The sequence below is a fragment of the Dama dama genome, chromosome 12 (genome assembly GCF_033118175.1).
Source record: "Dama dama isolate Ldn47 chromosome 12, ASM3311817v1, whole genome shotgun sequence".
NCBI lineage: Eukaryota > Metazoa > Chordata > Mammalia > Artiodactyla > Cervidae > Dama > Dama dama.
The window spans coordinates 65,694,158-65,717,597 of NC_083692.1; the positions used below are offsets into that span (position 1 = coordinate 65,694,158).

At 37.2% G+C, this 23,440-nt stretch overlaps 1 protein-coding gene and 1 non-coding gene across 2 annotated transcripts in view; one reads left to right on the plus strand and one right to left on the minus strand.

The window, feature by feature from the left end:
• KNL1 (kinetochore scaffold 1) overlaps positions 1 to 22,908 on the minus strand; it is a 70,944-nt gene extending 48,036 nt beyond the window's left edge. Inside the window, 5 exon segments of the mRNA XM_061157571.1 lie at positions 7,114 to 7,175; positions 10,222 to 10,287; positions 11,946 to 11,985; positions 13,042 to 13,094; positions 22,445 to 22,908. Of these exon segments, the coding sequence (XP_061013554.1) occupies positions 7,114 to 7,175; positions 10,222 to 10,287; positions 11,946 to 11,985; positions 13,042 to 13,076 (203 nt within the window). The 5' untranslated portion in view covers positions 13,077 to 13,094; positions 22,445 to 22,908.
• A 135-nt stretch (positions 22,909 to 23,043) lies between these two features.
• On the plus strand, positions 23,044 to 23,125 carry TRNAS-GCU (transfer RNA serine (anticodon GCU)). Its single transcript has one exon. It is a non-coding gene; the product is annotated as a tRNA-Ser (tRNA).
• Positions 23,126 to 23,440: the final 315 nt, after the last annotated feature.

Here is a 23,440-nt window from a genome sequence, read left to right on the forward strand (position 1 = left end):
CAGAAAGAAGGTGAAACTGGAAGACACACAGAATGAGTAACTACTTTGGAAAATACGATAAAGGACAGAAATATTTAACTAAACAAAGTAAAAGAAAATAAAAGGAATTAAGAGAGACTATAACACAGAAGAAAAGCAAAGATTATAAACATTATTTGTATTTATAAATTATTGAGTCCCTAGTGAAAAGGCAAAAAGATAATGACACTGAAAGATGAACTCCCCAGGTTGACAGGTGCCCAATATGCTACTGGAGAAGAATGGAGAAATAACTCCAGAAAGAAAGAAGAGATGGAGCCAAAGCGAAAACAATGCCCAGTTGTGGATATGACTGGTGACGGAAGTAAAGTCCGATGCTGTAAAGAACAATATTGCATAGGAACCTGGAATGTTAGGCCCATGAATCAAGGTAAATTGGAAGTGGTCAAACAGGAGATGGCAAGAGTGAACATCGACATTTTAGGAATCAGTGAACTAAAATTCACCGGAAGGTGAATTTAATTCAGGCGAGTTTAATTCAGATGACCATTATATCTGCCCACCATACTACTGTGGGCAGGAATCCCCTAGAAGAAATGGAGTAGTTCTCACAGTCAACAAGAGAGTCCAAAATGTGGTACTTGGGTGCAATATCAAAAATGATAGAATCATCTCTGTTTGAAGGCAAACCATTCAATATCACAGTAATCCAAGCCTATGCCCCAACCACTAATGCTGAAGAAGCTGAACAGTTTTATGACGACCTACAAGACCTTCTAGAACTAACACCAAAAAAAGATGTCCTTTTCATCATAGGGGACTGGAATGCAAAAGTAGGAAGTCAAGAGATACCTGGTGTAATAAGAAAGTTTGGGCTTGGAGTACAAAATGAAGCAGGGCAAAGGCTAACAGAGTTTTGCCAAGAGAACACACTGGTCATAGCAAACACCCTCTTCCAACAACACAAGAGAAGACTCTACACATGGACATCACCAGACGGTCAATAGCAAAATCAGATCGCTTATACTCTTTGTGGCAGAAGATGAAGACGCTCTATACAGTCAGCAAAAACAAGACCAGGAGATAACTATGGCTCAGATCATGAACTCCTTCTTGCAAAATTCAGACTTAAATTGAAGAAAGTAAGGAAAACCACTAGGCTATTCAGGTATGACCTAAATCAAATTCTTTATGATTATAGAGTGGAAGTCACAAACAGATTCAAGGAATTAGATTTGATACAGTACCTGAGGAACTATGGACGCAAGTTTGTGACACTGTACAGGAGGCGGTGATCAAGACCATCCCCAAGAAAAAAAAGGCAAAAAGGTTGTCTGAGGAGGTCTTACAAATAGCTGAGAAAAGAAGAGAAGCGAAAGGCAAAGGAGAAAAGGAAAGATATACCCATCCGAATGCAGAGTTCCAAAGAATAGCAAAGAGAGATAAGAAAGCCTTCCTCAGTGATCAATGCAAAGAAATAGAGGAAAACAATAGAAAGGGAAAGACTAAAGATCTCTTCAAGAAAATCAGAGATACTAAGGGAACATTTCATACAAAGATGGGCTCAATAAAGGACAGAAATGGTATGGACCTAACAGAAGCAGAAAATATTAAGAAGAGGTGGCAAGAATACACAGAAGAACTGTACAAAAAAGATCTTCATGACCCAGAAAACCACGATGGTGTGATCACTCACCTAGAGCCAGATATCCTGGAATGTGAAGTCAAGTGGGCCTTAGGAAGCATCACTACGAACAAAGCTAGTAGAGGTGATGGAATTCCAGCTGAGCTATTTCAAGTCCTACAAGATGATGCTGTGAAAGTGCTGCATTCAATGTGCCAGCTAACTTGGAAAATTCAGCAGTGGCCACAGGACTGGAAAAGGTCTGTTTTCATTCTAATCCCCAAAGAACGGCAATGCCAAAGAATGTTCAAACTACTGCACAACTGCACTCATCTCACAAGCTAGCAAAGTAATGCTCAAAATTCTCCAAGTGAGGCTTCAACAGTACATGAAAGAGAACTTCGAGATGTTCAAGCTGGATTTTAAAAAGGCAGAGAAACCAGAGATCAAATTGCCAACATCTGTTGAATCATAGAAAAAGCAAGAGAGTTCCAGGAAAACATCTACTTCTACTTTATTGACTACACCAAAGTCTTTGACTGTGTGGACCACAACAAACTGTAGGAAATTCTTAAAGAGATGGAAATACCAAACCACCTTACCTGCCTCCTGAGCAATCTGTATGCAGGTCAAGAAGCAACAGTTAGAACTGGTAATGGAACAACAGACTGGTTCCAAATTGGGAAAGGAGTACATCAAGGCTGTATATTGTCACCTTACTTATTTAACATATATAGAGTATATCATGAGAAGTGCAGGCTGGATGAAGCACAAGCTGGAATCAAAATTGCTGGGAGAAACATCAATAACCTCAGATATACAGATGACACCACCCTTATCGCAGAAAGTGAAGACAAACTAAAGAGCCTCTTATGAAAGTGAAAGAGGAGAGTGAAAAAGTTGGCTGAAAATTCAACATTCAAAAAACGAAGATCATACTACAAAGCCACAGTCATCAAGACAGCATGGTACTGGCACAAAGACAGAAATACAGATCAATGGAACAGAATAGAAAGCCCAGAGATAAATCCACGAACCTATGGACACCTTATCTTCGACAAAGGAGGCAAGGATATACAATGGAAAAAAGACAACCTCTTTAACAAGTGGTGCTGGGAAAACTGGTCAACCACTTGTAAAAGAATGAAACTAGAACACTTTCTAACACCATACACAAAAATAAACTCAAAATGGATTAAAGATCTAAATGTAAGACCAGAAACTATAAAACTCCTAGAGGAGAACATAGGCAAAACACTCTCCGACATAAATCACAGCAAGATCCTCTATGACCCACCTCCCAGAATATTGGAAATAAAAGCAAAACTAAACAAATGGGACCTAATGAAACTTAAAAGCTTTTGCACTACAAAGGAAACTATAAGTAAGGTGAAAAGACAGCCCTCAGATTGGGAGAAAATAATAGCAAATGAAGAAACAGACAAAGGATTAATCTCAAAAATATACAAGCAACTCCTGCAGCTCAATTCCAGAAAAATAAATGACCCAATCAAAAAATGGGCCAAAGAACTAAACAGACATTTCTTCAAAGACGACATACAGATGGCTAACAAACACATGAAAAGATGCTCAACATCACTCATTATTAGAGAAATGCACATCAAAACTACAATGAGGTACCATTACACGCCAGTCAGGATGGCTGCTATCCAAAAGTCTACAAGCAATAAATGCTGGAGAGGGTGTGGAGAAAAGGGAACCCTCTTACACTGTTGGTGGGAATGCAAACTAGTATAGCCGCTATGGAAAACAGTGTGGAGATTTCTTAAAAAACTGGAAATAGAACTGCCATATGACCCAGCAATACCACTTCTGGGCATACACACTGAGGAAACCAGATCTGAAAGAGACACATGCACCCCAATGTTCATCGCAGCACTGTTTATAATAGCCAGGACATGGAAGCAACCTAGATGCCCATCAGCAGATGAATGGATAAGGAAGCTGTGGTACATATACACCATGGAATATTACTCAGCCATTAAAAAGAATTCATTTGAACCAGTCCTAATGAGATGGATGAAGCTGGAGCCCCTTATACAGAGTGAAGTAAGCCAGAAAGATAAAGAACATTACAGCATACTAACACGTGTATATGGAATTTAGAAAGATGGTAACGATAACCCTATATGCAAAACAGAAAAAGAGACACAGAAATACAGAACAGACTTTTGAACCCTGTGGGAGAATGTGAGGGTGGGATATTTCAAAAGAACAGCATGTATATTATCTATGGTGAAACAGATCACCAGCCCAGGTGGGATGCATGAGACAAGTGCTCAGGCCTGGTGCACTGGGAAGACCCAGAGGAATCGGGTGGAGAGGGAGGTGGGAGCGGGGATCAGGATGGGGAATACGTGTAAATGGCTGATTCATATCAATGTATGACAAAACCCACTGAAATGTTGTGAAGTAATTAGCCTCCAACTAATAAAAAAAATAAAAATAAAACAAACTTCAAAAAATAAAAAAAACGAAGATCATGGCATCTGGTCCCACCACTTCATGGCAAATAGATAGGGAAACAGTGGAAACAGTGACAGACTTATTTTGGGGGGCTCCAAAATCACTGATGGTGACTGGAGCCATGAAATTAAAGGACACTTGCTCCTTGGAAGAAAAGCTATGACCAACCTAGATAGTATATTAAAAAGCAGAGATATTACGTTGCCAACAAAGGTCTGTCTGGTCAAAGCTATGGTTTTTCCAGTAGTCATGTATGGATGTGAGAATTGTACTACAAAGAAAGCCAAGTGCCAAAGAATTGATGCTTTTGAACTGTGGTGTTGGAGAAGATTTTTGAGAGCCCCTTGGACTCTCAAGGAGATCCAACCAGTTCATCCTAAAGGAAATCAATACATTTGAATCAGTTCTAATGAGATGGATGAAACTGGAGCCCATTATACAGAGTGAAGTAAGCCAGAAAGATAAACACCAATACAGTATACTAATGCATATATATGGAATTTAAAAAGATGGTAATGATAACCCTATATGCAGGACAGAAAAAGAGACACACATGTATAGAACAGACTTTTGGACTCTGCGGGAGAAGGTGAGGGTGGGATGATCTGAGAGAATAGCATTGAAAATGTATATTATCAAGGGTGAAACAGATTGCCAGCCCAGGTTGGATGCATGAGACAAGTGCTCGGGGCTGGTGCACTGAGAAGACCCAAAGGAATGGGATGGGAAGGGAGGTGGGAGGGAGGATCAGGATGGGGAACACATGTAAATCCATGGCTGATTCACATCAATGTATGGCAAAAACCACTACAAGATTGTAAAGTAATTAGCCTCCAACTAATAAAAATAAATGAAAAAATAAATACATAAATAAAGGAAATCAGTCCTGAATATTCACTGAAATGACTGATGCTGAAACTTAAGCTTCACCACTTTGGCCACCTAATGTGAAGAACTGACTCATTTGAAAAGACCCTGATGCTGAGAAAGACTGAAAGCAAAAGGAGAAGGGGACAACAGAGGATGAGATGGTTGTATGGCATCACCAACTGAATGGACATGAGTTTGAGCAAGCTTCAGGAGTTGGTGATGGACAGGGAGGCATGGCGTGCTGCAGTCCATGGGGTCACAAAGGGTCGTACACAACTGAGCGACTGAAGTGAACTGAATGAAATTTACATAATGGAATAGGAAAAATATTAAAAGATTGATTCAAGATTCAAGACCCAAAGAAGTCAAAATGAAGATGCATTGTAGTAAAGTCAATAAACGTCAAAGGTAAGAAAAGACTCTCCTCTGACTTGTTCATAGAAACATTCAATGCTAAAGAACAGAACCACATTAACAAGTTCTTTAAAGAGAAAGTGAATTGAAGATTTTATATTCAGCTAAATTGTCAAGTATAATGACTGTAACTAACAGTTTGAGTACCTAAGAACTCAGAGAATATTGTTCCAATGAGCCCTCAAACATTAAGGGAAAAAGCTTCAACCAACCAAGAGATAATTAGGGCAACTATAGTGACAGAACTGACATGAACAATTAAATATATATAATAGAACTGATACGCAAATCTGACAGACTCCCTAATGTCAAATACCCAGAGAGAGAGAGAGAGAGAGAGATACGAGAGAGGGAAGAGGAAAAAGAGACATGATAAACATTTCAAAAAAAAATTAAGAAAGGAATGAGGATGGGGGAAAAATGAGAGGAAGAAGTAGGCTAACTACCTCATCCTTTATAAATGCCAAAGGATATCATATAAAACAATGAAGTTTTAATTGAAGTTTAAGCATACTAAATAGTACAAGGAAGGGAGGGAACAGACTAACTTTACAATTGCTCATACATGGTCAGACAATATAAAAAGGTATACCACAAATATGAGAGCAAAAATCTAGCAGAGACAGAATCTTAACAGCAGTCTAGGTAGAATTTGAATCAAAAAGCAATAAACAAAGCAAAGATGATTAGTTTATAATGCCAGAAAGTACAACCTTAAATGAAGATTAACAATGATAATATGCACCAATGAACATAGAATAAACATTTACAGGGAAAAACTACTGGATAAAGAGAGTTAGAGTGGGATGCACTATCAATTAGAGACTAATTTACCTGTCATAATTCATGGAAATTAGAGTGACTGAAACTATATAAGATTAAAGACCCAAATAATAAAAGGTAGAGAATGGATAGAATTGATATGCCAAATTCTACACCCTAATATTCAAAATATTATCTTCTTTTCCAAGTATTTATGGATCATTCACAAAAGTTGATCATATATAAGATCACACAGACAATGTCAATAAAAATCAAAATAATACAGATTAGCATTTTCTCACTACAATATAACTGAAAATGACCACAAAATGCCTTTACTAGATATGAATTTTAAAACTCTCAAATAACTCTTCAGTGAGGAAATACAAACATATTGATGAGTATCAAGAAAATAATCATAAAAATACTACATGCAAGAATTACATTAAATTAATAACTTAGGGAGAAGTGGCATCTTTATGACATTACACCTTTTTATTCAGGGACCTGTCTGCATTTGTTCAATCCTCCTTCTTTTGTTTCCTGGCCACACCAGGGAATTCCCTGTACAGTTCTTCACTTAGTGTCCTTCAGTGATGTTTTATTCTTTATATGCTATTATTACTAAATTTACAGCAACAAAATGTAATATAAAGAAAAAAAGACATTTATCTTCTGATTATTATTATGTAGAAAATATATTAAAATTTTTATAACTCCATTTTTTTTCTTTATTTTTGTTGTTTAGCACCTCAAAAAAAAATGTTAAATAACAGCAGTGAAACGTAGTTGTTTTCCTTCTGGACTTTAAGAGGGGATGCTTTCAGTGTTTCTTTTAAGCATAACAGACTTTTAAATAACAATTTTCTAACATCTATCTAATTGACACACCTATTATCCAAATCAGTTAGTACCAACATATTTGGTGTTAACACACAAAAAAGTATTACCTGTAACATTTATTTTTTTCAACTTACTTTATAGTATCTGCAAAGCTGACTCGACGAGAGTTTTTCTTATTTCTCAAAGCATTGGATTCCTAAGGGCAGAGAATGTATGGTAAGTTCTTAACGAAACCACTAAGAAGTATGTCTCCAAGAGTATGATAAGACAGACAGCAGGTCTTATTTTAAATTAATGTAATATTATTAATTTTGATAATTTGATCCTTCAAAAAATTCCAATACAGAAGCACTTAACATGAATATGATTTTCAATGTGAATGATAATAAGCTCACTGACACAAACAAAATATATTTAAGGAAGGTGATTACTGTCCTTAACCTTTTCTCTCTCCTTTAAATAAATGATAATTTTGCTATCCAGTAGAAGAAAGACTGGAAACAAAACAAGTGGTATATTGCCTATCATGGTAACCTTACTATACTATTATTAAGATTAAAAGAATTTTTTAAATTGTGGTAATATACAATTAACATAAAATCACTTTGAAATTTTTTAATTTTATTATGGTAAGAACACTTGATGCGATCTACTCTCTTAATAGATTTTTAAGTGTATAATACAATGTTGTTAACTATAGACATAGTGTTATACAGTAAATTTCTAGAATTCATTCATCATGTATAACTTTATACCCATTGATTGGCAACTCTCCATTTCCCTCTCCTTTCAGTCCCTGACAACCACTCCCTTCCTCTCTGATTCTATGAATGTGACTATTTTGGACATTGCATATAAGTGGAATCATGGAGTTTTTGTCCTTCTGTGAGTATTTTACTTAACATACTCAAGCCTCTTTTAACTGTTTTTAAGTGTATGCTTCAGTACTGTTACATACATACATCTATATGGTTGTGTAACCAATCCCCAGAAATCTTTTCATCTTGCAAAACTGAAACTATACTCAACAAACAACTCCCTCATATGCTCCAACCTCCCCACAACCACAATTTTACTCCCTGTTTCTATGAATCTGACTACTCCAGGTAATTCAAAAAGTATTTGTCTTTTGTGGCTTTTTTTCCCCTTTCTTTCAACATCATGTTCTCAGAGTTCATCCACATTGTAGTATGTATCAGAATTACCTTCTTAAGGCTGAATAATATTCCATTAATACCACCTTTTGTTTATCTATTCATCTGTCAATGGATTCTGGGTTTGCTTTCACCTTTTGGCTACTGTGAATAACACTGCTATGAACAGTGGTGTACATCTCTTCAAGACTCTGCTTTTAATTCTTTGGGGTATATACCCAGAAGTGGAACTGCTGGATCATATGGTAAATCTATTTTAGTTTTTGGAGGAATCATTATTTTCTATAGCAGCTGCACCATTTTACATTCCCACCAATAGTACACAAGGGTTCCAATTACTCTACATCCTAGCCGACTGTTGTTATTTTTTGTTTTTTGGATAGTAGCCATCCTAACAGATATGAATTGATATCTTACTGTGGTTTTGACTTGCATTTCCCTAATGATTAGTGATGCTGAATATATTTTCATTATAGTGTTTTTATTTTCCTTCATCTTCCTTAACAAGGATGAACATTTTTACTCATATAGATACCAAACACAAAACCAAATGAAATTCATAGAGAATTTTACTTTCCTAATTCTGGATTTCCTAATGCTCTGGATACCTGAGCATAAATCTTTTTACAAAGAATCAAGAATGTTCATCCTCTCTGTTAAGAGCCTGGCAGACAACACAGGTGGGCTTGAACTTAATAATAACAACAATACGGACATAATAAATACTAATGTATTTCTTACCTTTTAAAAAACCCTCAAATTTGTGTGGTATATTAGAAAGAGCACTAAAGAGATTACAGCTCCAATCTGAAGTCTGCCACTAGCTGTGTGGGGTTAGACAAAACATTTAACCTCTCTGGACCTCCTATTTCTTATTTATAAAATTAAGGAATAAGATTCAAGATTACTATTGAGGTCCTGTTGGTTTTAAAGCTCTATGAATCTATGGATCTGTTATTTACTCATTCAAACATTCATTAAACTGAAAAAAAACAAAACAAAACAACAACACACACCAAATCCCATGCTGAGTGACAGCAAAAGAAAGGTAAAGCAAACAATACAGTCCCTACTCTACTGGGGATTAACGGTAACACAGACATTAAAACAAAAATCTACACAAATACAAAATAAAAATGTAATAAGTGATATGAATAAAAACTACATTAAAAAATAATAATTTAGCCTGAGAGTTATGGAAGATTTCTGTGAGGAAGTACATTTAAGTTGAGATCTGAAGGATTAGTTAGTAGTCAGATGAAGAATTGAACAGAAGGAAAGCATTCGATTCAGATCATGTGCAAAGGCTTGATATATTTGAGAAATAGAAAAATTTATTTATAGAGGCTAAAGTAGGATAAGCGCTCAGAATTAAATGGTCTCCAAAGCTATCCACATTTCATCTTTCAACAAAATATACTGAAAGTGAATTATATGCCACATATAATACACTAAAAAAACACACAACAAAGTTAATCTCAAGAGAGTTCTTAATTTATAACAGACATTAGTAAACAACTACAACAGAATATGTTAAGGGATGATTTTCTGAGAGAAGTGACACCAAAACTGAGTCTTAGAGATTAAACGGGAATCATGGGGTAAAGAGGACTACAAATATATGATAAACCAAGTATGATAAAATATTAATTGTAGAATCTAGGTAATGACTATATTAACATTCACTACAAAATTCTTTCTACTTTTCAGTGTGTTTGGAAAAATTTTTAATAAAATACTGGCAGGTAAATGAAGGATGAGGGACTAGCCATCTTAACAGAGGTAATATCACATATAAATACCCGCAGCCTTGACAGTTCATGTCTGTTTGGGGATTGGTAAGCAATTCTGAAGGGTGAGATACATGTATGAGAGTGGCAAGAAGTCTGGAAAAGTAAATAGGGGTTAAAAATCAAGAGTGCCAGCTTGCTCAAATGTTATAACCTGAGGGCCATGGAATGCTTACTTGTACATATTCAACTGAGAATCATTTATGGTGCTCTCCCTTCAATAGCTAGCAAATTTTCTACTTATTGAAAGTATCACTGAAAATAATCACCTATGATGCGTTTTGTACCAGAAACTTACCTGAATAGTTTCATTACCATTTCCACCTCTGAGGTCCTGAAGAGGACTCCTTGGGGGTTTCAAAATCTAGAAGAGAAATATTCAAGAAAGTCTGCTATTATCTATTATTGATATATCTATTATAACTTGAAATCACTTCAAGTTATATCATGAGCAGAAAGGAAGAGATGCTAAACTTCCTGTAGAAACCTCTAAAACACCACAAATTCATACTGCTTTGTACTTTGTGGCTGTTTTAAATATTTGGCTCCATTCCCTTCTCTTTGCCTACATTTCCCAGTTATTTTGCTTACTCTCATCCCATGTGGTCTGTGTAAAACTCTACTTCAGCTCCAGGGATCAACAGGTAACCCGGGGCCAAGATCAATCTGCACAAACATTCTTTCATCAATAGTGGCTGGTTTAGGAATGAGGACTTGACCCATATCAAAATAATAGAGCCAACATGATTCAACCCTGAGTATTCTGGGTTTATTTATTTATTTTTTTAATCCTGAGAAAACAGACACTATTTTTTACGTAGAACTTGAACCTGGAAGTTGGGAGAGCTAGCTGTACTGTGGTAATAATAGAGAGAGAGCTGTTCATTACCCAGAGGAAGAGATTAGAGTATAAAAATGAAAGGAAATCAAGTACTAATTGGGTCCAGTATTTTCACCATAAGTGTCCTTGCACAGACATCTGTCCTACAAACACTTCTGCTGTATAACTAATTGACCAGAAGGCAATTTTGCTATAAAAGATAAAAGAGGGACATTAAAAAGGACATAATGAAACATGAAAAATGAACAACAAAGTTAAAGACTTTATTGCAAAATACAGAATACTTGAATACATTTAAAATGTGTGTAAATTCATGGCAATACTGCATAAATAACTGATTTTATTTTGTGGGTTATACCTAAGCACTTGCCTTTTATCTTTTGCTCATAGTATATTTAATACATTTTAACAAAAATTTATTGATTCATTCTTTTCATTTGGCATCATAGTTTTTCACTAAAGTTTCTTATACTAAGATAGGTTATCAGTTTTCAAACACTAGGATACATATTTGTAACTGTGCTTTGTATTGTGTTATAAAACCCTTCCACGATGATAATACTGCTGCCAGTTAGTAATGCAGCAAGAGTGCCTGTGGCAGAGACTTATGGCGAAAGCACCACAGAACCACTGGTGCTATTGTTGGAACCCCTTGTCAGTTAACTTGTACCTAATATCATCCCTATCTTTGGATTTTTTTCAATTTCATAACTCAAAAAGTTTTGTGCTTAAATAGATTTTAGCTGGATTATTTTGTGTTTTGCTGCAGCTCTGTACAGTAGTTTTTATATATTTTTTGAACAGCTTTATTAAAGAATAATTTACATAGAACACAACGTATTAAATTACCATGAAATCCATAAAATAGGAATTTTAGTATATCTACAGAATTGTGTAATCAGGTAAAATATTTGAGTCTTTATCCAGAGAGTAATAGAAGCCAGGAGGGTTGGGATGATGATGCCATTCAAAATTACTGTCGTATAGGGAGGCGGGAGGGGGGATCAGGATGGGGAACACATGTAAATCCATGGCTGATTCATGTCAATGTATGGCAAAAATGACTAAAAAAAAATAAATAAAATAAATAAAGTCACAGAAGAAAAACAACAACAAAACTACTGTCATATATAGTCATCAATCAATAAAAGGTAACAATAGCTCAAATAAGTGTTTCTTACTGAAGAATGTCGTCTTCCAACAGGTCTCTCCACATTGCCACTGAAAAAGGGAAAAAAATTTACACACACAGTGGTAAAAGATTGAATTCTAAAACCCATCATTACAATATCCCTTCCATGCTTATAAATCAGTTATCACTTTCACTTAATAAAATTTATATTACAAGACTTAAATTCAGTATTTAGGAAGTCAGCATTTTAAAATATATATGGTATATCATACAACTATTTCCTGAAAAACAATCAGTACAACATAGTTTACCATATAAATATAAGTACGATTATAAGATAAATGGACTTTAAAAAAAAAAAAAAAGAAAGGTAATTCTCTGGTGGTCCAGTGGTCAGGGCTCTGAGCTTCCAGTGCAGGGGGCATGGGTTCAATCCCTGGTCAGGGAACTAAGAGTCTATAAGCAGTATGGGCTAAAAAAAAAAAAAACCCAAAAGATAAATGGATCATAAATCAAAAGCCTCTAGCTCTGGTTTTACTGCTGTGTGATTTTTAGACCAGGTTTTGAATACTGAAAAAGCCAAACAGATAATTTAGCAGATGTTAAGAAAAGTAAGTGGTGTTGAGACTATAGAGAGTTCTTTCCTGCCTGGTTTGAGCATTACAGCTACTATGTACTCCACTAGGTTAGTTGTTGCCAAGCAAGAATATGAGCCCAGTGTCGTAACACTTGATTTTTCAGAAAAAACTGAAAATCTAACTGTTGTATGAAATTTTGACAACTAATTCAAAAATTAAAAAACAATGTTTAAACAATATTTTTGTCATATATACATATGCTTATAGGCTGTAAACAGCCGCTAGTTTGTGATGCCAACTTTAGACAAATCATTTCCTTGGGCCTCAATTTTCTCATCCTTAAACTGAAGAGATGGGAGGTAGTCTATAAATCCGTCTCAATTTTGACTCTAGACTAGAGTTTATACAAAGATATGACAAGAAGTGCTGTGATTCTGTAACATTTACTTCTTTTCCCTGGAGCAGACTGGGAAAACATTTCAGAAGTTATCAATATGTCTTACCAATTGGAAAAATATCTTTCTCTGATAAGGAGTTAATGTTTTTAGCTGCATTTCAAGAACTTACTTTTCTTCATTAGCCTCTGAAGACATCCCATCCATTTTTGAAGAAAAATTTTCCTGTAACAAATACACAATAAGAGAAAGGGTGAGAAAAAAGGAAGAGAAACTGTAATGAAGGAAGAGATTAAGAACAGAATTGTGATTTTAGGATTACTTTCTGTGAGAGGGCCAAAAAAAGAAGGAAAGAAGGAAAAATTTTCATTATAGGAATATGAAATGTGAAAAATTTTGAGGACTTTACCCTACTCTGTTATAATTACCACTCTTGGAAAATTCTCATATTCAAGATGAAATCAGTGACTAATACTGATTGGGATGATATGGACTTTAATGCTTCAAATAAAAATCTGTTCTAGTTTATAGGAGTTTATGGATTACATAATAATTCAATCTCAAAATGTAGTCAATCAGCCATCAAAATCAGCTTAATAAAATCTGCACAAAATGCATATTAATCTTATGAAAATTTAACTTTACTCAGCAAAAAAAAAAACATAAAAATCACACTGTAAACACTGTAATTGGGACTTTCCTAGTGGTGGGTGAATAAGATCTGCCTGCCAATGCAAGGGTCACGGGTTTAATCTCTGGTCCAGGAAAATTGCACATGCTGCTGAGCAGCTAAGCACATGTGCCACAACCACTGAAGCCCAGGCACTCTAGGGCTTGCAAGCTGCAACTACTGAAGCCTGTGAGCTTACAGCCTGTGCTCTGCAAAAGAAGCCATCGCAATGGGAAGCCCATGCACCATAATGAAGAAAAGCTCCCATTCACCTCGCAAAGCAACTAAAACCAGTGCAGCCAAAAAAATCAATCGATAAAATTATATAAAAAAAATAAACTGTATTTGATTATGCTTAAAATCCCACTCAGTGAGTATCTATCTGTCTTGGAGAGAGTGTGAAAAAGATGCGTAATCTGAAGTTTCTTTAATTGGCCTTAGCTCCTACCTATCCATAACTATATTATCACTTTATGCATTTTAACTTTAGAACTGTACTCCTGGGTAAGAAAAAATTCCATTGCAGATTTCAAAAAACAGAGTATCTAGAGAATCTGATTCAACATTATTAGCATTTCTACCATGAATTCCAGAAAAACATCTACTTCTGCTTCACTGACTACACTAAAGCCTTTGACCGTATCAGTTCAGTTCAGTTGCTCAGTCGTGTCCAACTCTGCGACCCCATGAATCGCAGCACGCCAGGGCTCCCTGTCCATCACCAACTCTCGGAGTTTACTCAAACTCATGTCCATTGAGTCAGTGATGCCATCCAGCCATCTCATCCTCTGTTGTCCCCTTCTCCTCCTACCCCCAATCCCTCCCAGCATCAGGGTCTTTTCAAATGAGTCAACTCTTCGCATCTGGTGGCCAAAGTATTTGAGTTTCAGCTTCAGGATCAGTCCTTCCAATAAACATCCAGGACTGATCTCCTTTAGGATGGACTGGTTGGATCTCCTTGCAGTCCAAGGGACTCTCAAGAGGCTTCTCCAACACCACAGTTCAAAAGCATCAATTTTTCGGCACTCAGCTTTCTTCACAGTCCAACTCTCACATCCATACATGACCACTGGAAAAACCATAGCCTTGAATAGACGGGCCTTTGTTGTCAAAGTAATGTCTCTGCTTTTTAATATGCTATCTAGGTTGGTCATAACTTTCCTTCCAAGGAGTAGGCGTCTTTTAATTTCATGGCTGCAATCACCATCTGCAGTGATTCTGGAGCCCCAAAAAATAAAGTCTGACACTGTTTCCACTGTTTCCCCATCTATTTCACATGAAGTGATGGGACCAGATGCCAGGATCTTAGTTTTCTGAATGTTGAGCTTCAAGCCAACTTTTTCACTCTCCTCTTTCACTTTCATCAAGACGCTTTTTAGTTCCTCTTCACTTTCTGCCATAAGGATGGTGTCATCTGCATATCTGAGGTTATTGAGATTTCTCCTGGCAATCTGGATTCCAGCTTGTGCTTCTTCCAGCCCAGTGTTTCTCATGATGTCCTCTGCATATAAGTTAAATAAGCAGGGTGACAATATACAGCCTTGATGTACTCCTTTCCTGATTTGGAACCAGTCTGTTGTTCCATGTTCAGTTCTAACTGTTGCGTCCTGACCTGCATACAGATTTATCAGGAGGCAGGTCAGGTGGTCTGCTATTCCCATCTCTTTCAGAATTTTCCACAGTTTATTGTGATCCACACAGTCAAAGGCTTTGGCATAGTCAATAAAGCAGAAATAGGTGTTTTTCTGGAACTCTCTTGCTTTTTCGATGATCCATCACAACAAACTGTGGAAAATTCTGAAAGAGATGGGACTACCAACCCATCTTATCTGTCTCCTGAGAAACCTGTATGTGGGTCAAGAAACAACAGAACCAAACATGGAACAACTGACTGGTTCAAAATTGAGAAAAGAATACAACAAGGCTATATATTATTACCCTGCTTATTTAACTTATATGCAGAGTAATTCATGAAAAACCCTAGGCTGGATGAATCACAAGCTGGAATCAAGATTTTTGGGAGAAATACCAACAACCTCAGATATGTAGATGATACCACTCTAATGGCAGAAAGAGGAACTAAACAGCCTCTTGATGAAAGTGAAAGAGGAGAGTGAGAAGGCTGGCTTAAAACTCAACATTCAAAAAACAAAGATAATGGCATCCAGTTTCATCACTTCATGGTAAATAGAAGGGGAAAAAATAGAAACAGTGACAGATTTTATTTTCTTGGGTTCCAAAATCAATGCAGATGGTGACTGCAGCCACGAAATTAAAAGATGCTTGCTTCTTGGAAGAAAAGCCATGACAAACCTAGACTACATATTAAAAAGCAGAGACATCACTTTGCTGACAAAGGTTCATACAGTCAAAGCTATAATTTTGCCTGTAGTCATGAACAGATGTGAGAGGTGGACCATAAAGAAAGCTGAGTGCTGAAGAGCTGATGCTTCTGAATTGTGCTGCTGGAGAAGACTCTGGAGAGTCCCTTGGAAAGCAAGGAGATCAAATGAGTCAATCCTAAAGGAAATCAATCCTGAATATTCACTGGAAGGACTGACGCTGAAGCTGAAGTTTGGGATGCAAAGAGTTGACTCATTGGAAAATATCCTGAGGCTGGGAAAGACTGAAGGCAAAAGGAGAAGGAGGTGGAGAAGGATGAGATGGTTAGATAGCATCACCTATTCAATGGACATGAATCTGAGGAAACTCTGGGAGGTAGTGGAGGATGGAAGAGCCTGGTGTGCTGCAGTCCATGGGGTAGAAAAGAGTTGGACATGACTTGGCGACGGAACAGCAACAACAACCATAATACTAAATTAATATCATATACATAAACTTTCAGGATCAAGTTTGTACACTTTTGTCAATACATAAAAAACTGAAACAAAAAACCAAACAGATGCTTAAAAGATATCTTATTTTACATGCTTTCATCATATATAACAGAAGCCAAATTAAAGAACAAAACTCCATAATGAACCTGAACCTGAAGTAAAAGTCTGCTTATTTTTCAGTATCAATTTATTTAATTAGCTGTTAATATAGGTATATAAAGGCAATGGGAATCACCTAGGATTTGATCTCTGACTCTCTCCTTTTGTCTTCCATCACTTTCTCAGCCTGTTTATCCATTTTTCAGGTTTTACTTATCTCTTGTTCACAGATTATAGCCATATCTACTTAAAATAATATTTTTAATTTAAAGTTTTAAGATAGTACATACTATCCTCTTTCCCAGAAGCAACTAGCTCCACTACTTTAATTATTTTGTTTTAAAGAAAACTCTCTTACCTGCAACCATCTCCATCTCATACACAGACACTCTATATCCAGATATATATAGTACAACAAAGTAATGATTACATGCTAATTTTACTACAATAAATATAAGGTCCTAAAAAAAACAAAAATAGCAAAAAGAAGCAATTTGTGAAAAGAAGAATGTATCATGGAAATGTTGGTTATATTCCAGAAATGCAAAATTGGTTCAACATTAGAAAATCAACTTTACAATTTACTATCCTAACAGATTAAAAGGGAAAAATCATAAATTATCGCAACAGATTAAAAAAAGTTTGACAATTTTAACATCCTTTCAAATAAAAAAAATTAGCAAACTAGGAATAGGAAGTAAATTCCTTAATCTAACAAACAGTATCTAATTTAAAAACAGCAAACATCAACTTAACAGTAAAACTGAAAACTTTTCAAGATCAACCAAGTATGATAAATGTTTCCACTTCTATTCAATCTAGCACTAAGTCTTAGTAGTTCTATTTCCAATATATATTCCAAATTCATTCCCTTGTATCTTCAGCGCCACCACCCTAATTCAAGCTGCCCTCATCTCTCAAGTAGAATATTACAATTTCCATCTCATTGGTCTTCCTACTTTCACTCTTATCCCCCTGAAGTCCTTTCTCCACATACTAGGCAGTTATCTTCTTAAACATAAGTCACCTTTAAGATATTCCCTATGTAAAACCCCTTAAAAGCTTACCATTGTACTGAAAATAAACTCTTTACCAGGACCTACAAAGCTTTACAAGATCTGGATCCTGCTTGCCTCTCAGACTTCATACTTAAATCTCATACCACTGTGTCTTGCTCTATGCTAGACACATTGGCATTTCTATTCCCACACAAACAAAGCTCTTCCCCAAGTCATCAAATTTTTATTTGCTATCATTTCTTGGCAAGAAAGCCAAGAAAAGTACTCTTTGTATCACTGTATGTATCTCCTTTGTAGCAGTACCACAACTGTAATTTAAGTCTGTTATGTAAATTAATTATTCCTTTTATCTTCCCAAATTAACTGATGGAAGAAATTTTCACATATTGAAGTATGGTGAAGCCATTGTAATCAAGCCAGATTACACATGATTTGGCTTGAACTTTATTCTAATTAGAACAGCCAGTGTTATAGCTTATCTAACATACACTATACATGTGTTTTAGCCATTAAAGAAGAGGGTACACTGTCCAGAAATAAAGAATGTCTGTTTTGAAGATAGACATAAAAGCCTCCCTTTCTGGGACGTCAGTGCTAGTACTCCTTTGACAATAAGGCTCCCTTCCCAGGCTCTAAGATCATATTGACTGGCTATGTATATGTTAATCTTTCTTTAAGAAACACTCAAAGAAGGTACCCTTGTTATATTTGATGTTCTTTGTTCTGACATGATATAAAGCTGCACTGAAAATCATGCTTGTCCAGAACAGTTCCTCCGAACTGAGAGGCTGTCTCCCAGGCTATGGTTCTTTGTTTGGCTCAAATAAAACTCTCTTCTGTTCTTATTTATAGATTGACTATTATTTGCATCAACATATCCTTGCCTGAACAGTAAACTCCATGAGAATAGGGCTGGTGTCTCTTACATTTACTGTCACATTTTGAGAATTTGGCACAGTGCTTAGTAAATAATACAAGCTCAATAAATATTAATAATGCTTTAAAGTTACCTTTATGATCAATGCCTTCCATATTTTTTTCTCCTTTTGGAAATATTTTCAAGTCCATATTCAAAATTCACAGATAAAACTTAAAGTACTACCAAACTCTTGTTGCTCAGTCACCAAGTTGTGTCCAACTCTTCACACCATGGACTGCAGCACACAAGGCTTCCCTGTCCCTCACCACCTCCCGGAGTTTGCCCAAGTTCATGTCCAGTGCATCAGTGATGCCATTCAACCATCTCACCCCGTGTCAGCCTCTTCCCCTTTTGCCTTCAATCTTTCCCAGCATCAGGGTCTTTTCCAATGAATCATCTCTTTGCATCAGGTAGTCAAAGTATCGAAGCTTCAGCATCAGTCCTTCCAGAGTATTCAGGGTTGATTTCCTTAAAGATCAACTAGTTTGATCTCCTTGCTTTCCAAGGGACTGTCAAGAGTGCCACGGTTCAAAAGCATCAATTATTTGGCACTCTGCCTTCTTCACTGTGCAGCTCTACATCTGTACATGACTACTGGAAAAACCATAGCCTTGAATCATTTAAACATCTTCATTGTTTGAAGAGTCACTGTGCATAACCCCTGTCTCTCTGCCAGACTTAGTTAGCACTTAAGTGATAAGAGTCAAAGCTTACTGATGTCCTCTTTTAAAAATGCTCTATTTATTACATATCTGTAAGTTCCACTTCCAACAGAAATAGGAGACTCCAGACTCTCACATTAAGCTTCATGTGTAAAATGCTGTTATGGTTGAACTTTTGATCATCATCACATTCATTGATTATTGGTTCCAAAACTGTGCACCTGGCACGTAAGGAGGGGTGCTACAGCATACTCACAAAGGGGTTCTGAAATATTTTAAATTTCTGAGAGAAACAATTCTCAACATCTACCTACTGCTAGTTCAAAAGAGTACTCATTGACCTTACACTAGTTTTGGTTACATATTATCGCAAAGCTGGATTTTTGGCAGTTGCTGTGATATAAAGCAAGTACTTTTGATCAATGTGGTCTCTGAAATGAGCACGGCCGTATCCAATTCTAAGATCTGAAAGTTGTGTAGTGTTCAACATGAAATGGAGACGGATACTATGGACCTTGTTCCCCGTGTTCTCCACCTGCCTTTGTCTACGGAAAAACTTTACCCAAAGAATAAGCATAATCAGAGAAGTGAGAAAATGCAGAAACAAAGGAAAACAGCAAAAGAGACCACATAATAATAGTTTAGTCCTCAAGCATAGTAAAGGTCCTTTAGTTCCTTCTCAAGGGCTATAGATACTATTCTGGGCCATATCCTGTGAGCTCTTATAGATACTGAAACCCCCACCAGGTGGAAGAAGTGAACTACACGATGACTAGACTGTAGCCGTGACATAAGCTGCCACTGTTCAGAGAATTAGCCTCAAAGAAACGGGAACAAGCCCATCCTAGAATTTAAGATCAATTGTATTTAAAACAATCAAGATGATGCTGGTCAGACTGCCACATGATCAATTTCAAGATGACTGTCAGAGCTGACTGTGCTATTTCTGCATGTAGCCTCTCCGTATATCTATAAACGTTGTTGCCCACCAATCATCAGTGGGGGAGAGTTGGGGTTTGAACAGAAGTCTGCCCTCCTTGCCCGGTGCCAGCATCCAAAAAGAAGCAAACTTTCCTTTCCACCAACCTTGCCTCTTTATTGACTTTTGAGCGGTAAGCAGTTGGACCCCATTTTCAGTTATAACAGGTGCGTATATCTAATAACATAATTGTGATTATTTAAGAATAAAATATCTTTTCGTTCAATTTACGTATATATCAATAATCTCAGATATTCAGATGACAACACCCTTATGGCAGAAAGCAAAGAGGAGCTAAAGAGCCTCTGGATGAAAGTGAAAGAGGAGAGTGAAAATGTTGGCTTAAAACTCAACATCCAAAAAACTAAGATTATGGCATCTGGTCCCATCACTTCATGGCAAATAGATGGAGAAACAATGGAAATAGTGACAGATTTTATTTCCTTGGGCTCCAAATTCACTGTGGACAGTGACTGCAGCCATGAAAATTAAGACGATTGCTCCTTGGAAGAAAAGCTATGACAAACTTAGACAGTGTAATAAAAAGCAGAGACATTACTTTGCCGACAAAGGTCCACATGGTCAAAGCTATGGTTTTTCCAGTAGTCATGTATGGATGTGAGAGTTCGACTATAAAGAAAGTTGAAAGCCGAAGAATTGATGCTTTTGAACTGTGGTTGTTGGAGAAGACTCTTGAGAATCCTTTGGAAAGCAAGGAGATCCAACCAGTCAATCCTAAAGGAAATCAACCTTGAATATTCATTGGAAGGACTGGTGCTGAGGCTGAAGTTCCAATATTTTGGCCACCTGATGCAAAGAGCCCACTCATTGGAAAAGACTCTGACACTGAGAAACATGATTGGATGGCATCACCGATTCAATGGACATAACTCTGAGCAAGCTCCGGGAGATGGTGAAAGACAGGGAAGCCTGGCTTGCTGCAGTCCATGGGGTCTCAAAGAGTCAGACAAGACTAAGCCACTGAACAACAGTTAATATATTTCATAGTGTCCAATGATATAGACTCTAGACCTGTGCTATATCAGATAGTACAGATCTGAAGTCTATATCATTTAAACTTAATTAAAATGCAATAAAATTTAAAATACCGTTCTTGTCACAATTAGCCACCCTGATGCTAATAGGTGCTCAATAGTCTTATGAAATTAATGAGTACCATGCTGGGCAATGCAGAAATTAAACATTACCTTTAACACTGGACGTTTTATTGGACAGCACTGTCCTACTACCAATATCTAGGCTATCTTTTACTGTCTCTTACTTAGCATCGAACACATCATTAATATTACCAATCCAAGTATTTTTCACTCAGTTTACATCTATTTGTCACCTTGTAAACATTTCCAGCCATTCACATTGTCAAGAAAAATCATACCACTTGGAATCCAACCTTTACGGTACATTAACTTCTCATCTCAAATCATTCTTTCCTTCAAGTTCCACCTCAAATACCACTTTCTCCAAGAAGCCTCCTCTGTCTCCATTGCCGAAAAGCGCCAAATAACCTGGTCTGGTTCCCACATTCCTTTAGAATGTCCTGTAATCCTTTACAGTGTTTTGCTTTACAGTTATCTGTGTATATTAATTCCTTCCCGTTCTGGACTGTAAATTCTAGATGAGGGACTGAATCATCTCCTCCCAACCCGCGCACAAGACAACAAGGAATCCAATACAGATCTGAGGAATTCGACTGATCCAATTCAACTGAAAACTTCAATCTTAATACCTAAAGTAAAAAAAAAATAAAGTAAAATAAAACAAAAACAAAAAACTTAATACCTAAAGTAAGCTCTGCTTTGGTCTTCTCTGTCATATCTCTATAAAACATTCTTTAAGATTCCAATCGACAAAACATATATTTTTAGAACTTTTTTCTTAAACTCTACTATTGAGACAAACAGCAAGAAAAGATTCCTTAACTCTGGCTTAATAATGCACCGAGGATTTTTAAAAAACTTCTTTGTGGCGTACCAATACTGGCTTTATTTACGTTATTACATCCGCAGAAAACTCAAAATCTGCTCAGTGCCGCAAGCACTCGGATCAGACACTGTAAATAAACCATAAACCGAGAGTTCAGAATCACATTTCTGTCACTTCATTTATAGCTAAGAAAAGACTGAGTAAGAAGAAATGCAAACACCCGTGAGTTCCCCAAAGAAGGGAAAAGGAGGTAGGTGCTAGGGACAGTCCTGGAGCCCTGACAGAAGATGGCGGGGCGGGACGCGGAGAGAGCCGCGGGCCAGCCACCCAGGGCCGCTCGTGGGGTCCAGGTGTGGATGGAGAGTGCTAGGGGGGCGAGAGGTGGCCCAAGTGTAGGCCGAGGTGAAAAAAGAGCGAGTACTGCACCGGGAGAGAAGCGTCCGTACCTGAGCCCAGAGAGTTCCGAGGCAGTCTGGCTGTAGGCGCGTCCCTCTCCTCCCAGCGTGAGGCCTTCAATCCGCTGTAACAAAACCTAAATCCCGCGGGCGAAGACCAGGACGAAAGTTACCCGCTGCTTCATTTGTGAAGTCCCAACGGCTTCACAAAATCTCTTCAGACTTGTTTGTGGTCCGCACGCTTCTCAGATAGCTCACCCCCACCCCTTCACGTCTGCTCATAACGCCTAGAGGACCTCAGTAAAGCATTCAAATCTAACCGCCTAGCTGAAGCGCAGGCGCAAAGCCGCTCAACGCGTCGACCCCGCCCCTTAGGCTGCAGACCCTCCCTAAGATTTCTTCAATCAAAGTTTTTTCCCAGTTTGTATGCCAATTTTATTTCTTTCAAGGTTATCTCATTTTATACGGAATTTTCCTTTATTTCTCCCCACTGCAGATTCCTCACTGCATGGGAGCGGCCATCTTCTTTTTATTTCTTGCTGTAAAAAGATCGGAGCTTTGCTTCCGTACAAAATGGCGGCTCCCATAGCATTGCGTCACATCCCCCTAGTTTTACTCCCTATAGCTACCAGGAAGGACTAAGCTTCTGGGACGAGGTGGCCGAGTGGTTAAGGCGATGGACTGCTAATCCATTGTGCTCTGCACGCGTGGGTTCGAATCCCATCCTCGTCGGATGTAGGTTTTTTTCTGTCTTTTTTTTTTTGGCCACTGATTTGAACCGATGACGGTCAATTTCCTTGCGGAATGGAAAGAGTTGGTTATTCATTGCATGTGTGATTTACTAGTCGACTTTGAAACCTCCGGTTTGACTCTTGAAAGACGGCTTTTGGAGCATTCTTACCTCACGTAGAAAAAGGAGGGAAAGAGACATTTTCTGGGAATCACAGTTTAATTAAATAATGCATTTAGTGTATTTTTAATGTAGCAAAAAACAGTGCATAGAATTCCACGATTATAGCTATTTATATATGTTCCAGTGGTGGTCTG